This window comes from Cupressus sempervirens, chromosome 9 (genome assembly GCF_028749045.1).
Source record: "Cupressus sempervirens isolate cs-2001-9-10 chromosome 9, ASM2874904v1, whole genome shotgun sequence".
Taxonomy (NCBI): domain Eukaryota; kingdom Viridiplantae; phylum Streptophyta; class Pinopsida; order Cupressales; family Cupressaceae; genus Cupressus; species Cupressus sempervirens.
In genome coordinates this window covers 200,908,555-200,923,857 of record NC_143126.1, presented here as the reverse complement: position 1 = coordinate 200,923,857, position 15,303 = coordinate 200,908,555, and the positions used below count along the sequence as shown (strand labels likewise).

The 15,303-nt window shown below is 32.9% G+C and overlaps 1 protein-coding gene across 4 annotated transcripts in view; it reads right to left on the bottom strand.

Moving 5' to 3' along the window:
- The window catches only part of LOC149538180 (nicotinamide/nicotinic acid mononucleotide adenylyltransferase-like), a 254,735-nt gene extending 245,002 nt beyond the window's left edge, over positions 1-9,733 (bottom strand). For 2 of the 4 annotated variants that reach the window (XM_089799556.1, XM_089799559.1), the window contains exons 1-2: positions 9,530-9,733; positions 6,731-7,286 (exon numbers count right to left, since the gene is read on the bottom strand). In XM_089799556.1, coding sequence (XP_089655682.1) covers positions 6,731-7,286; positions 9,530-9,568 — 595 coding nt within the window. In that variant the 5' untranslated portion in view covers positions 9,569-9,733. The remainder of the gene's footprint in view (positions 1-6,730; positions 7,287-9,529) is intronic. The other 2 variants (XM_089799558.1, XM_089799557.1) reach the window with 2 other exon arrangements.
- Positions 9,734-15,303: the final 5,570 nt, after the last annotated feature.

Below are 15,303 nucleotides of genomic sequence, written 5' to 3'. Positions count from 1 at the left end.
TTAAATTTAATGTCAATTTTTTTTTCCCGAATTTTATAATTGACAAACTCGAATTCAAATTCGAACCTTGTAACTTAGATTCGCAACATAAAAAATATAAATTCCTTTAAACAACAGTCACATTTTTGTAGTTTGGGGCACAATTTTAAATACAGAAAACATGTTTTTAGTCGATATGTAGCAGATATTTTCCACAACAAGTCAAATTGTGATATTGCTATCAAGATTTAATTGTGTAGTTTTCAAGTCAAACTCATTGACCCATATATCATGAGTAGTGATTCACACGTAAATCCATCTCTCATGAGAATCAATGGAACACTCAGCACTCATTGGATCTAGGTAATGCTCACAGAGGTGAAGCACCAGGACTTCCCGGGAGGTCACTCATCTAGTACTACTCCAGTTCGAACACGCTCAACTACGGAGTTCCCTTCATGGTTAAACCCACTCTACTTGCAACCCCATTTGCAAAACCTTCACCAATTGTTGTGCCTTAGGAACAATTCATTAGAAAGCCCCTTAAGCTCATCAATTGATAAGTAGGTGTTACATCCCAATTTTTGACCTAGCTTGAAATATAGCCGTTGAGGTTCGCATGAAGTCAGTTGGCAGTTTAATTTGATATAATCTGGCGAAATGGTAAGATAGTTGGTCGTTATGATTTCAAGTGAAAATGACATGATAGTTGATCGTTAATTGCGAATTTATGGAATTAAGATGAAAGGTTAACTATTATGATTATTTATGACTAAATAATTTAATTACTAAGAAATTCCTTGTAGGGAGCATGTCAAAGGGGTGGAAGCATTGTCAAAAAAGAATTAGGCAGGGCATCACCATCACTGGGCAGACAGGTAAAAGACCTAGCCAGAATACATTTGTGAGACTTGCATGAGTTATTTAATAATTTAATTAAAATAGTTAGGATAAAATATAAAACGTATCTTAAAGGATTTTAATTTATCTTTCGTTATATTATTTTTAATAATTATTTATTACGTACATCTAAATATAAAATCATTTTAGCTCCAATATAATTTAATAATTAATTAAGTGATGATTGCTTGTTCATATTAGATTTTAATGACTATTATAACTTTTAAACTTCATATTTTCTTTCTTCCTTTCCTTCCTCCTTTCTTTTCCTTTTAAAAATCAATTTGAAGGAAATTCGAATCGTTTCTTTGTAACTGTTGGGTAGTCGTAAGGTCGGTTCAAGTTTATATTAAGAATCATTAAACATATCTCAGCATTCACCTTGCCTACGGCTTCCTTTCATACATTCCTGACGTGGATATTAGAGCCAAGGAGGCAGACTCATCCAAAACAGCGGCCCCTTCTCAATTTGAAGTGACAGAGAGTCACGTAAGGTTCTGATTAAATTACTTTCCAATTCCCAACATGTTGTTGAGTCAATCGTAGGAATTAAACCAATGCAAATCTATATATAAATTCATTGTTATTGTCATTTGTAAGTATGTCATTGGAGAGTTCGAGCTGTGAAAGAAGCCATATGTTTTCCATTTATAATCTACCTTTTATTTTTTTAGTAATGAAAGTAAATAGTTGAAGCCGGCTACCATCTTTTCCAAGATTTATAATCTTTCAAGATCATTCGACTACCATAGTAGTGATCCAATTTAGGTCGATTTTAAGATTGGGAATCGTATGGGTTCTTGTAACCGTAGGAAGCTGTATAGTCAAGCCTTCCATTTTAATTGAACCACATACTCAAGATGGAACGATTCTTTTATTCTTCCTCTGTGTCAGTACCTATTATCGGTAGCTCTCAGTATTACAAGGTCTGGAATTCGAAGCTTTCTCTGCACACAATTCGTCACAAGTTTTACCATCTCAACCTTGTTGCAAGTCACGGAACAGAGAGAAAGACAAATATTGGCATCAAAGTAAGCAGGAGTCAAGCAAGGCTTATGTTGTTTTGTTCTTGTACCTTTAATCAATGAAACTGTAACATAATCTAGTATGTCGAAACATTATTCATGATTAAGAATTGTTGAGTCTGTAGCCAAGGCAAGGATATATGCATGTTCTCCACCCTATTACTGAGCCGGTGGTGAGCCTAGAATACCCATTGGAGATTGACTAAACTTGAAATAATTTATAAAAAAAAATTCAAATCCTTTTAGTCTGAAAATCGAATATTATTGGTTCAACTATTCTATCTAGCATCTCATTAATAATCTTTGTTTAGTTTAAACCATGAAATATGCCATAGAATCTTGTGTAATGACTTTGATCAGATTTTTGATACAATCATCTTTGTCTGGTAAACATATATATTCCACACCAAGAAAATCACTGGTGCCATTAAAAGTGAAGATGTGCAAAGCTAAAGCAATGGATAAAAAACACGTTACATAAAGATAGGTCAAAGAATAATTTAAACTTGTTCCATCTCTTTCTTTTTCTGATTTAGTATTTTCCCCATAGCCGGCTAGGCATAGTAGTTTTGTGAATAATATATAATATTAGTGGTTGGTTTTCTGAAGTGCACATTCGAGTAACCTTGAGAATACATCATTTATTAATTCAGATGGCAGTTGTTTAAAACTTGATTGATATTATAAATCAACATGCTTTTCCAGAATTATATCAACACTGAGGAATTCACCAGCTTGATGACCTAAATGGTGAAGAGGTGCAGTTAGTCTGCTAGAACGTGAAAAACAAATCCAGTTATGATTACATTAAATAATTTAACATTCAATCTTTAAAGAACATAATCCTGGATGCATGTATAATTGACTGAACCGATTGATCCGAGAATTCCTAACACCTAGGATCCACCCAGCTATGTAGCCAAGAAAAAAGGGTGACGAGGTGAAAGAGAGGAACTCTGTAACAATATGAATCAGTATCAGTTATGTCAATCTAATATATATATTATTTAATATGAATTAATAAATAGCTCATGCACATTCCTATTATCGTGATCCCTTGTTGCCAAGTCATATGCTGAGTTAATTATCAAGAAGCCCAGTAGATGACAAGTTGACCCCTGCCAATTCCGGGTAGGAAGGGCCTTTCTCGTTAGAGATCGTGTGGGGACAAGTTGTGGTCCGAGGTTGGGTGGTTAAGCCCCTAAAAATGTTTCATCTCACTCAAGATGTCAGATATGAGTCAAACAGAGATAAGCTATGCATTCAATTGTTTATCAGAAATAGGTATTATCATTTTTATTTATGAGGAGGTAAGATTGAATTGAGTTAAATTCATTGTTATCATTATTCTACACCTGGATAAACTTGTGAATTGTTTTCGTGAATATCGAATATAAGTATTTATCTAGTCTTGAGAAACTATCACAGATAAGCAATTCATATGGAATGGAATCTGAAGACCTAAATGATTGAGAGATGACTGGAAACCTAAATGATAGTGGTATCGGAAGCCCTAATTGAATCCGTGGTAACAGAGCCCGAATTGAATCCATGGTATTGGAAGCCCTAATTGAAATCTGTGGTATTGAAAACCCTAAATTGAATTCATGGTCATAGAAGCCCTAAATTAAATCCATGGTAGCGGTATCACAAGCCCTAAATGAACTGATGGTAAATGATGCCCTAATTGATACAGTGATAAGTGATGCCCTAATTTAAATATAGTTGTATTTGGTTGACATTATCATTTGATTTTGAGATAGTGGTTTTTAGATGTTAGTCATCATATGAAATTGTTATAGCGTATTTGTGGACTAACTCGGGTGGTTGCAGAAGCATCACTAGTTTGATTTCGGTCTCAGTTTTTCTGAGGTAAGTAGTTTTCAATTTTTGTAGTAATTTCATTTGATGGTGTTTTAAGTTTCTAGTTAAGAAATTTTGTCTAACTAATTTTTTTTTAACGGTAATACTTTTCACATGAACATGAATGATGTAACTGCCTTCTTGTGAAATTGAAGTTATAACTGTACTCCTTGTATATGTTAGATGTTAATTTAGACCTGGGAAATCGGGATGTTACAATAGGAGATATTTTCCACAGCAAGTCAAATTGTGATATTCCTATTAGGATTTAACTATGTAATTTTTGAGTCAAACTCATTGACCCATATATCATTAGTAGTGATTCACACATGAACCCATCTCTCATGAGAACAAATGGAACACTTAGCACTCATTGGATCTAGGTGATGCTCATAGAGATGAAGCACCGGGATTTCCCAGGAGGTCACCCATTCCAGTACTACTCCAGCTCGAGTGCGCTTAACTATGGAGTTCCCTCCATGGTTAAACCCACTCTACTTGCAACCCCATTTGCAAAACCCTCACCAAGTGTTGTGCCTTATGAACCATTCATTACAAAGCCCCTTAAGCTCATCAATCTACACCCAAATTTTTCAATGGCCACATTTATAAACACAATGAAAGTTAAGGCACACAAAATGGACACCAAATTTGCTAGTAATTGCATTGTTGTTGGCCATTTTTAATGATTTTTTCCACTTTTTTCTAAGAGGTTGTAATGTCCCCATTTTTGCCAGCATCAAAATTTCAGGGATTAGCCTATTATTGTGATCCCCGTAGGCTAATATGGTGGTTAGAGGGTTTTATTGGGGATTGGCACTTTATGATGGGGCATAATTTCATATTATAATATTATAATAAAGTGAAAATATTATGATTTCATATTATAATATTATCATAAAGTGAAAATATAAGAATATATTTTATCCCACATTGGGGAGAAAAATAAGTGAGCTCCCACAAGGAAAGAATAAAGGGGGCATGAGAGGCTCTTTTCTTATCATCCAATTATTGTCATTTACATTTGAGGAGTTGTGTGAAGCCAAGGGTTTCAACATTTGCCACTAAAGAACGGAGTTCTTTTGTGTGCCTCCATTTGAGCTAGTGAAATATTTATTGAATTTGGCATTGGGAGGACATCATACAAGTGTTCTATTCAAGCATACTGGTGAAAGATCCTTCAAGGGGCTGTAGTTGTTGGAGAAAACAAATCTGTCTTTTCATTGTGTCAAATTTGTGACCTAGGGCCAGATTCATAGAGTAAGATCGAAGGAATAAGTGGGATATTGCTATAGTAACTTGCTACAGTAACGCTGCTACAGTAACTTGCTACGGTATCACTGCTAAACTAACACCGCTACAATGTTGTCGCTACAGTGATCTCCTACAGTAATTCGCTACAATGTTGTTGCTGCTACAGGAACTCGCTACAATAAAAAATCTAGATTCTCTTGAGCAGTTTCCAAGTTCCTATCCATTTCATTTTGCATTGCATGGAGGATAGAGTTGAATATCTTAGGGCATGTGTAACAATTTAGAAACCATTTCTAATCTGATTTATATCAGAGTTTTACATCAGAATTTGTTGCCCTAATGTCTTATTGATGTAGATGCATATTTTCTCATTTACTGTCAATGCTCTATGTTTCAAAAAAATTACAAAAACATTTGTTGTTGGTTGTTTGGAGTTTTGCAAGCGTATCAATTAAAGTTTGGCATTTATATATATCCCTTGTGTGCAAAGTGTTTGATGAAATTCTCAAGTTAGCAATCGAGAAATAAAAATCAGAATTGCACGGGTTATTACAGTGGCATCATAGCTTGCTTGCAAAGTGTCTGACGAAATGTCAAACAACTGAATTAGAGAAGATATTGGTGTTTGACAAAGTTATAACTGGTTGGGTTTATTATAGAGGTAAATTTTTACTTCAATTATTCATTTTAGGGTTTTACACATAAGTCTGCAACTACTCAATGAGTATGCTAGCCATGCATGTAAGTTATTCTTTTGGAAGAAAGAAGTCACCCATTTTTTGAGGCAAGGGAATATTATTAAAGATATTATTCCCTTCAGTGATCTGCTTTTCAGTCATGCTAGTCTTAGGTCATTGACAAAGAAATGTGTAAGTCCATGTTGCTTGAGGACTGTGATTACACATACCCACATTGGAGGAATGTTTCCTAAAACTTTTCACAATGGTTTACTTTCGTATACAGCTGGTGAGCAACAATGCAATGACTAAAATATTTATGTTTATTAAACCATCCAAAGAAAAGCTTGCATCCAAACAAAAGACAGTAATATAACATGGAGAAACCCTCTTGGGATAGAAAACACCACGGTGAAATTTGGAACTGGTTTTATTTCTTTTGGAGCACTTTCTGATGAGGTTACAGATATATTCAATTTGAAATGATCATGCTGCAATTATTGACATCTCAGAATCATATCCTGTATTTCCTCATGTATCAACAACTCCTTTTCTTCCTTCAAAATCACTCTGGAAGTTTGATTGATGATTTTAGAAAAAAAAACTTTGCTTAGTGTTTGAATTGAAGATGAACCATTTTTTATTCGTTAAAACACTAAAATAAAACACAGTTGACCAAAATAAGTCAAAAGAAGGAAAAACAAATCAGCCTCAATTAGTTCCCAAATGGGAGACTGTTCAAGTTTTCAACCATGAATAGGAAGAGTGGAAGTATCTGCTCACTTGCAATATATAAACAGCAAGTGAACGCATAAAGGCAAGATTTATAAGAGCTGAGAGGGAGCATTGGATTGTGTTATCCAAGCAAAGAGATGCAGCGCACAGTAGGAGAGGCGGAGTTAACTCAATATAGAATTTGTGCTTGCATCGTGCTCTATTAGAGCCATGTCCAATTTGTGTGCATTGAACTCAATCTGCAATCCTTATAATTTAGACCACTGCATTGTCCACTTAAGATAAGAGAATCCTTACCAGTAGAAGGGAACAAGGTAGAAGATGGGAGGTCAACATGCACTGTCAAATCTAAGGCTTGAAACTGGGGCTTGCCAATATAAGAGTCACCATGAAATTCAGAAATTGCATCATAAATCTCAACTCTAAGAGCTGCCGGAAGCTCTTTGATCTTCGTCTTTTCCTTTTTAAGATGCTCATCCATTTCCCAGTAGCTCAAATGTCCATGTTTTCTATTCCAGTCTGCTATCTGCTTGTAGCCTGTGATCAAATTGGACCATTTCCTCTCAATTTCCTTCGGTTGTCTTTCAATGCCCATGGAAAGCAAAACTCGATACAGCTCATTCCATTTTTCTTGTGCAGATCTGAAGACATGTTTACCCTTTCTACCTGCTAAGGCCAGTCTCTTGTGAATTTGCCGGTATGCAGTGACCAACCCATCTACTTCAGTATCCTGCCAATTTTCTGCTCGTTTCTTCTTGTTGGTTATTCCCTCCTCTTCTTCCACGGCCTCCACTGGACCTACTTCATCTCCTCTTCTACCAAACTTCTTATATTCCTCTCTTCCATAGCCTACCTGCAACCAGTTCAACCAGGTCAACCACTGTTCTAATGTTGTGGAGAAAAGTTTTTTCTTTTTCCCTTTTGATTTGTTATTCATTGAAAGTAGGATTAAAATCTCCTCTTTAATAAAATAAAATAAAATTCATTTATTTTATTATAATAATAATTAGTATTCCAGCTAAGACAATTGCACCAACAGTAATACAGAGCCTTGTAAAGTTTTTTTTTTTTTTTTAAAAGACTACCTGGCATGTATTTTTAAATTGAACATTAATGCATTTGCTTTTACTGATCTTTCAAATAAAGATCCAATCCTAGTGTAAACCAAAGTGATTTTACTTTTTTCCTAATTTTGTTGGTCTCCTTTTCCAGAACAAAGCCTTCAATTTTTCATCTTGCATAACAAATAAAATAGTATTTTTAGAATAATTGAACATTAATAATTATTATATGTGTTTAAAACGCTATAGCTATTATGATATTAAAATTCAGTGGGCTTTAGTGGGAAGGACATGACATTAACTCCACTGGTTGTTAAACAATTATAGATGCTGCCCATCATATACAAGATTATGATCCTGCTGACAAGTATTTGACTTAAATCCAGAGCCAACATGTCACCCCAAAAATAAAAAACATTCCAAGGTTAGATAGAAAAAAGATCATTACCAGAGACAATCGTTCAAGAGGGCATCATAGGCCTCCACATATGCACTAGATGCTTCAAATGTAATGAAACCCAAGATCGTATCTTCTTTGATTGTGATGAAGCATCCAAAGCATTAAACTCTCTTGCTCTTTGCTTTGGTGGCCACTGCAGAAAAAGATCGACTATGGACACATACACCACAAAATGGAACATATGCTACAACAGTTCTTAAAAGATAAATCTCTAATTAAGTTCTTGGTCTTCTGTTTCTTTTTTCTACATGTGGAATGTTTGGTCAGACAGGAAAACGGAATCTTGAAGATAAAGCCATCAAGAGTAAAGATCATATTCAAAAGATCCAAGATACATAATTGAAAATGTCAATGTCTGCTTCAAAGTAAAACAAAAAACTAAGCATCATCTCTAGAGTTGAACTCAATGTTCTTCAAAGATAGAACATCTTTGATTTTTTCATTTCTCCCATCTCCAGTAACCCTTCTCTCTCCATTAATTATCCAACCCTCTTCTTTGGTAAAGCTTCAAAACTTAATCTAGGTACTGTCACTGCTGGTGATGTACTATAGTCTAGACCTAACACAACATGGAATTTTGCGTGAACCTAGTACAAACTTCCAACAATATTGCTAAAATGAAGGGATATAGCTCGACCTACCCTTGGCAACTAATAAAGATATCAACAATTTATTAGTCTACATGGACTCCACGCTAAATGAACATATTTTATGATTGTCAAAGATTAGTTCTCTCTTTGACTCTTTGAGAGGAGGCAATTTGTCAAACTTTTACTCCAACAGATTTAAACCTAGCAGCTATATATTACTAATAATCCTTCAAAACCTCAGCTCAATCTTGATAAAGTTCAGTGGATGAAATGAACATAAAAACTTAAATTCAATTCCAAGCATAGGCATTTTACTCATGTAGCATTAAAATCTAGTAATTTTTCGTTGTTATTTACCCTCAAAACCTCAATTGTGCATATTGATCAAAGTTGAGGAGAGGATAAAAGTCAAATTCCATGCCAAGCATAGGCTCAATGTTCGTGTATGTTACTTATTTTATCAATTCAAATAAACTTATTTTCTCTCAATGTCCTATTAAATCAAGATTCAATTCCAGTATACTTAATGTTTCATTACAGTTTGTCAAGAACAAATCCATTATTTTACTTCCAAACCTCGCCTGGGCTTATTGATAGATGTTCAGGGGGTAGAGTGAACAACAATAAATTCAAATTCGGCTCAAGTTTGGGTTCAAATTTCATAGCGGGCATACTAAGCGCAGGTTCAGACCTCATTAACGTAACTTATTTTCCGATGATAAAATAAGCCTATTTTTCCTCTTATGTTCTTTTAAACCATGGTCACCCTCCCATGGAATATCCAATAACTTTGCACTTACGTTTCTCAGACTCCTATCTCTGGAAATGTCTTTAGTTCTCGGACTTAGCCAGACTAAAATCTAGTCTCTATTTTATCAATTTCGCTTTTCAGGCTTCGTATCACTTGTCGTCTGCTGATATCTTTAACTAACAAACCACAGTACTCCTAGAATTACTTTCCATTATTTTAATCGACAAAGCATACCTCCATTGAAGGGTCTGAAGTTGAACAATCTAAATCCATGCTAAGCCTTCCAGCGATTGTAACCACCGACCTTGACTTGAGAGAAACAAATGACCAGACTTTGAGTACACTTGCTGCAGTGTGTTAGGAATGTACGGAGAGCCAGATTTGTTTATGGAGAGAAATAGGCACTGACGAAACTTTTTTAAAGCCTATTAAAATTGGCGACGTCTATACAGCCACGAAAATGCACTTCCTTACGAAGGAGAGGACTCGGTCAATTTTTCAAAAAGTTCAAAAAAGCAATGTAAAGCAAGTGCATTTTCGTGGCTGTATAGTCACGGGCATTAAAATTTGGATGTCAGCTGTTGGTTTTTGGTTGACATTCAAATTCCCTATCAAAACGGAAGTTTCAATTGTACCCCAAAAGCTTCGCTTTTGTTTTATTTATTTTTAAAATTTGTTCTGCTTGCGCCAATGAAAGGATGAGATGGTCACCACTACTTCGGAATTTAGCTTTCCGATTATATACATCAATATCTTTGTTAGTGCCAAAACAATGTTGAACTCTGTAGTTTAACTATGGAGGAAACTCCGTAGTCAAGTGCATTCAGGCTGGAGTAGTACTAGGATGGGTGACCTCCGAGGAAGTCTCGGTGCTTCATCCCTATGAGCATCATCTAGATCCAATGAGTGTTAAGTGTTCCATTTATTCTCATGAGAGATGGATTCATGTTGAATCACTACTCATGAAACATGGGTCAATGAGTTTGACTCAAAATCACACAATTAAATTCTGATAGCAATATCACAATTTGACTTCTTGTAGAAATTATCTCCTACTTATCAAAAACAATAAGTCTTAGAGAGCACTCTTGAAAAAACAATTCTTAACTAATTCATTAAAAAAATTACAGATTCTAATTTTTAAAATTCTAACACTAAACAAATTACTGGTAAAACAAAATTATTGAGACTAACTATGAGAAGTCTAAAAATAACCTTAGGCTTGATAGATAAACATTCTAGATTGCTAGAATAATGTGAAACTAGCTAGTGGGGAACTTTGATTAGTCATCTTTGTCATTTGAATAATCTTGATATTCTACTATGTTCATATTTATCTTGGGATAAACATTCAAATTGAGGATAAAGTTGTGGCTATTCTATGCAAAAATAACAGTTCTAGCTATAGTTAATCAAATAAATATGTAATATATAATTATAATTAATAGAATAAATATGTATCATACTTGTCTTAGGTTAGTACTATTGCATTCAGTTTGTTCAATTAGCTAATTAATTTTGCAAAGATCAACCAATTATATTCAATTATTTTTACCTTATTTCAATATTTATAAAGTTTATATATTTTTTATCAATTAAAAATATTCCTAAAAATGAATTATCTCAATTATAATTGGCTCAATGCATTAGGTGTTATAGGACCCCTTTACTCGAAGCTCTCCATATTATATTTATAATGGCAAGATTTTCGGAGATTAAACATTATAATAAAATAATAGTAATCTATTAATTATAAAACTATTAAAAAAGAACACCTAAACAATTGTTTATTAAAAGTGAGTCAACAACTTACCTTTCTCAAATTATAAAATTAATTTACCTACTTATAATACATTAACTCATGTTTGTAAAAAAAATTTATGTGCTTATCTACTTATAACACATTAATCAAGTTTATAAGCACGTGTAAACAAATAAAATAATCTAATTCATCTATTATTTATATAATACAATTTAATTAAGTATAATAGTCTATTCTTCTATATAGTTAATAGTATTGTATTATATAAATAATAGATGAATTAGATTATAAGTACATAAATTATTTTTACAATTGAGATAAATCATTTTAGAAATACTTTTAATTGATAAAAAAATAGAAACTTTAGAAATATTGAAATTCAATAGAAATAAATGAATATAATTGGTTGATCTTTAAAAATTAATTAGCTAATCATACAAAGTGAATGCAATAGTACTAGCCTACGGCATGTAGAATAAAGAGCTCTAATTTTTTGTGATCTATAGAATAATATTTTAATTGTTTCTAAAAAAATACATATATTTGATTAAAACAATCCAATAAGAGAATTTAGGCATCTACTATTAACTATTAATGAAAGGATCAAATAAATATTAAATTAAATTAATTTATTATTTGATCATTTTTTATGGGCACAATCATTTTAAAAACATGATTATACCAATAAAAATTAAATTTCACAATAATTGAAATACTTAAAAATAGAAAACATATAACTAATATTTTTATCAAGCATATCTATCAATAAATATTTATAATTTAATAATTTAATGTTTAAATTAATTTTTCAAAAAAAAAATTATATTAGATTTAAAAAAATTACAATCCATATAGAATGAAAAAAAGGTTTCTCATAAAATTGTTGAATCAATCTCCTCTTTATAATTACAGAATTTGTCCCTTAAATATGATCCCTGATCTTCCATATAAAATAAAAATAATAAAAATAAAAATAAAAACTATCTAAAAAAGGAAATTATGCACTAAAATTGACTAAAAATCAATATGAGAAAGTTACTAAAGTTGTGCTAAATGTGTAAACTACAATAGCATGAGATCAAACTAAAAAAATAATGCAATAAATACTTTGTCAAAAAAATAGTATGGATGATCAACCAAAGAGCCATGGTGAAATCTCTCTCAATGGAAAAAATCAAAAAACTATTCCACTAATCTAGATACAAGATACAATGCATGAGCCAGAACCCCTAACAAAAAGAGTAATGTGTATCTATACAAATAGATCTAAGGAATGCATTTAGTATAAATATATTAGAAACACCAAATTTGGGCTAGCCAAGTCACAAATTCAACAAAATTATAAATGTTGAATTTGGGTGCCAAAATCAGAGATCCAACCTTTGAACTTGAAGATCTAAAAATAATAATCCAAATGATGATTTTTTTAATGAAGAGCTCATTATTTAAAATAAATTAATTTATTTTTTAAAAATATTAATAAATGTGTTTTCTAGATAATTTTCATTTTAAACAAAATGATCTCATCTTAAATAGATGTCTTCAAACCATTCGAGTACCTTGAAATACTTTCAACTTAATCATCCTTATGTCCATATCCGATATCTAAGATGTAAAAAAATTTCATTTATTCCTTTACTCTAGACTCCTTATTTAGGTTCTATAATTTCCTCATTAAATTAATTGATAATCTACCAATAAGAACTTAGCTGACAACTTATTCACAATCATGTCCCATGACTTGATCTTATCATTCCTCTCTTTTGCCTATCCAATGCAATAAAGATGCATGTCCTTTCTATTAATTTCATGGCAAGATATATTATTAATTAGTGTGAAAACACTTAGTCATAATGTAAAGAAAGTAGTAACCGAGTTACTAGTCTGCAGTGTTAACTGAGCTCATGAAAGAACCAAGCCAATAATGTTAACCTAGCATGAAGCAAGTAGTGTCAATTGAGTTGACAATTCCAACCAAGTTGTAGTATCAACCGAGTTGACAATTCTACGGAGCTTTAATGAGAACCGAGTTAATAGAGTATTCTTGTTCCAAGATGATAATCAATCTGGTAGAGCAGTGTGAACCAAGTCAAAAGTGTTTATCAAGTGATCACTATGAACTGAACATCCAGTATCAATTGAGTGGCAGAGTTAGCCAAGGTGACGGTGTTGCCCGAGTGTCTTCAGTATCACCCAAGTAAGTCATTGGACCCAAGTTACAACATTGAGCCGACTTGGTAACTATTTTTGGAATTGTTTATGTTGTAGCTGACCTATGATAAAATTATTTGGATGGATATAAGTATGATGTATTCTATTTATCAAAAAACATCATTGTATTATGAGTTGAAGAACATTGAATAAAAGCAAATATAGAAGAGTAGAATATCTGGAAGGCTACAAGAAGCATAAAGAAAGGAAGAGACTCATCTATCACAGTTAGGTGATCAGTTTACTTCAAAGGATCTTCATCAACAATTAGAGTTGCATTTTAGAGATCAATCCATTGATTCATCCTAGCAAGTGCATCAGTCACAAATCCTTTAACAAGGTGGACCTAACAATCCTTTGCAGAAACTCCTAATAAAGTATATACTTAATTGTATTGTATAAATCCTTTCACAAGGTGGACCTAATAGTACTTATTACTTTTAACTGAGTAAGATCGCTAGAATGATCAATTGTAAGTCTTAACAGGCCAACTTTATTACTGCAGTAATGAAGCATTCTGGGTATCATCCCCACCCCAATTTTTACATTCTACTTGGAGGGTTTATGGTTTACCAAATATTGTGTTATGGTGTTGTTACTTTATTTTTTTATGTTTCTTGCATGCAAGTAGATTAGTCAACTTGACAAAGTGGATTAAGTGAAAGAAGTTTAAGTGGTTCCTAATTTACCCCCCCTCAGTCATCTAGTTTGCATTACATTTCCAACCATTGGTATCAGAGCAAGGTTCACTTATCAGAAATTTAGCAGTTTGAGAGAAAAGATCAGAGACAATGGAAGTATAAAAGCTAGAGAAAGCCATTGAAAATGAAAAGTTGGATCTACATGTGGTCATGGAACAAATCAAGAAACTGAAGAATCAACTCTCCCAATCCCTATAAAGAAGAAAAGAATTGGCAGCACAAATGAATGACAATCTATACATGGAAGAAATTATTGGTGATATTTGTAAAGAGAGAAGTTCAGATGAAGCAAATGCAACTATAGAAGATCTACTTGGAAGGAACCTTGCTCTACAAGAAGAAGTTGGACAATTGAAAAAAGAACATGAGATTCATTTAGTTAGGATATGTGAAGTCATGGAACAAAAGTACCAAGCTAAAAATGATAAAATTATGGAAATAGAAGATAGAAGACTACTCAACACCAAGTTATAAGAAAAGGATAATTAGATCCACTAGCTTTCTCTACATCAGGTGGATATGGTAAATCAGTTGAATAATACAAATCAAGAAGTCATCAATCTAAGGACAGAAAATGAAAGACTCATGAATGATCTTAGAATAGAATGAGAAACCAATGAAAGAATAATGAGATCACAAGAAAGCATGGATCAATTGGTTGAGCTATCTTAGAATAGACAAAAGGGAAAGACAAGATTAGGCTACAGTGAATAAGGCAAATCATCACATTAATGAGCTCAAATCAACAAAAGACCTACATGCAATCATTGTGGAAAGATAGGGTATACTTCAAACAAATGTTGGAGTAATGGAAAGTCAAAGTTTAATGGAAAATGTTACAATTGTAGCAAACATTGACATAGAGCAAGTGAATGCACAGATAAAACTAAGTTTGAAGGAAAATGTTTTACATGCAACAAACAAGGCCATAAATCTTCAAAGTACAGAACCAAGAATTGGAATCCTATTGAACAACTTTCTAAAGTAATCTTTGGTTGGGATTACAACACTTGGTGTAGATGTTATCTATGTGGAGAATATGGACATATTAGAGCTAATTGCAGGAGGACTCACTTCAGAAAGAGGAATCCTACCAAAAGATGCTATATATGCAAAGAACTTGGTCATCTAGCAAAGAATTGCATGAATAGAGATGAAGTTGAAGATGAAAAGAAATCAAAGACTAATAAGATCAGGACTCAAATGAAGTAGCAATGGGTGAGGAAATCTCCAGAGAATTCAAGTGAGAACAGTGAGGTTATTGACACTCAAGGTGATGAATTGGTTGATTCAATCATCTCTACATAAGATTGCAAGGAGACTACTAGAGCTCT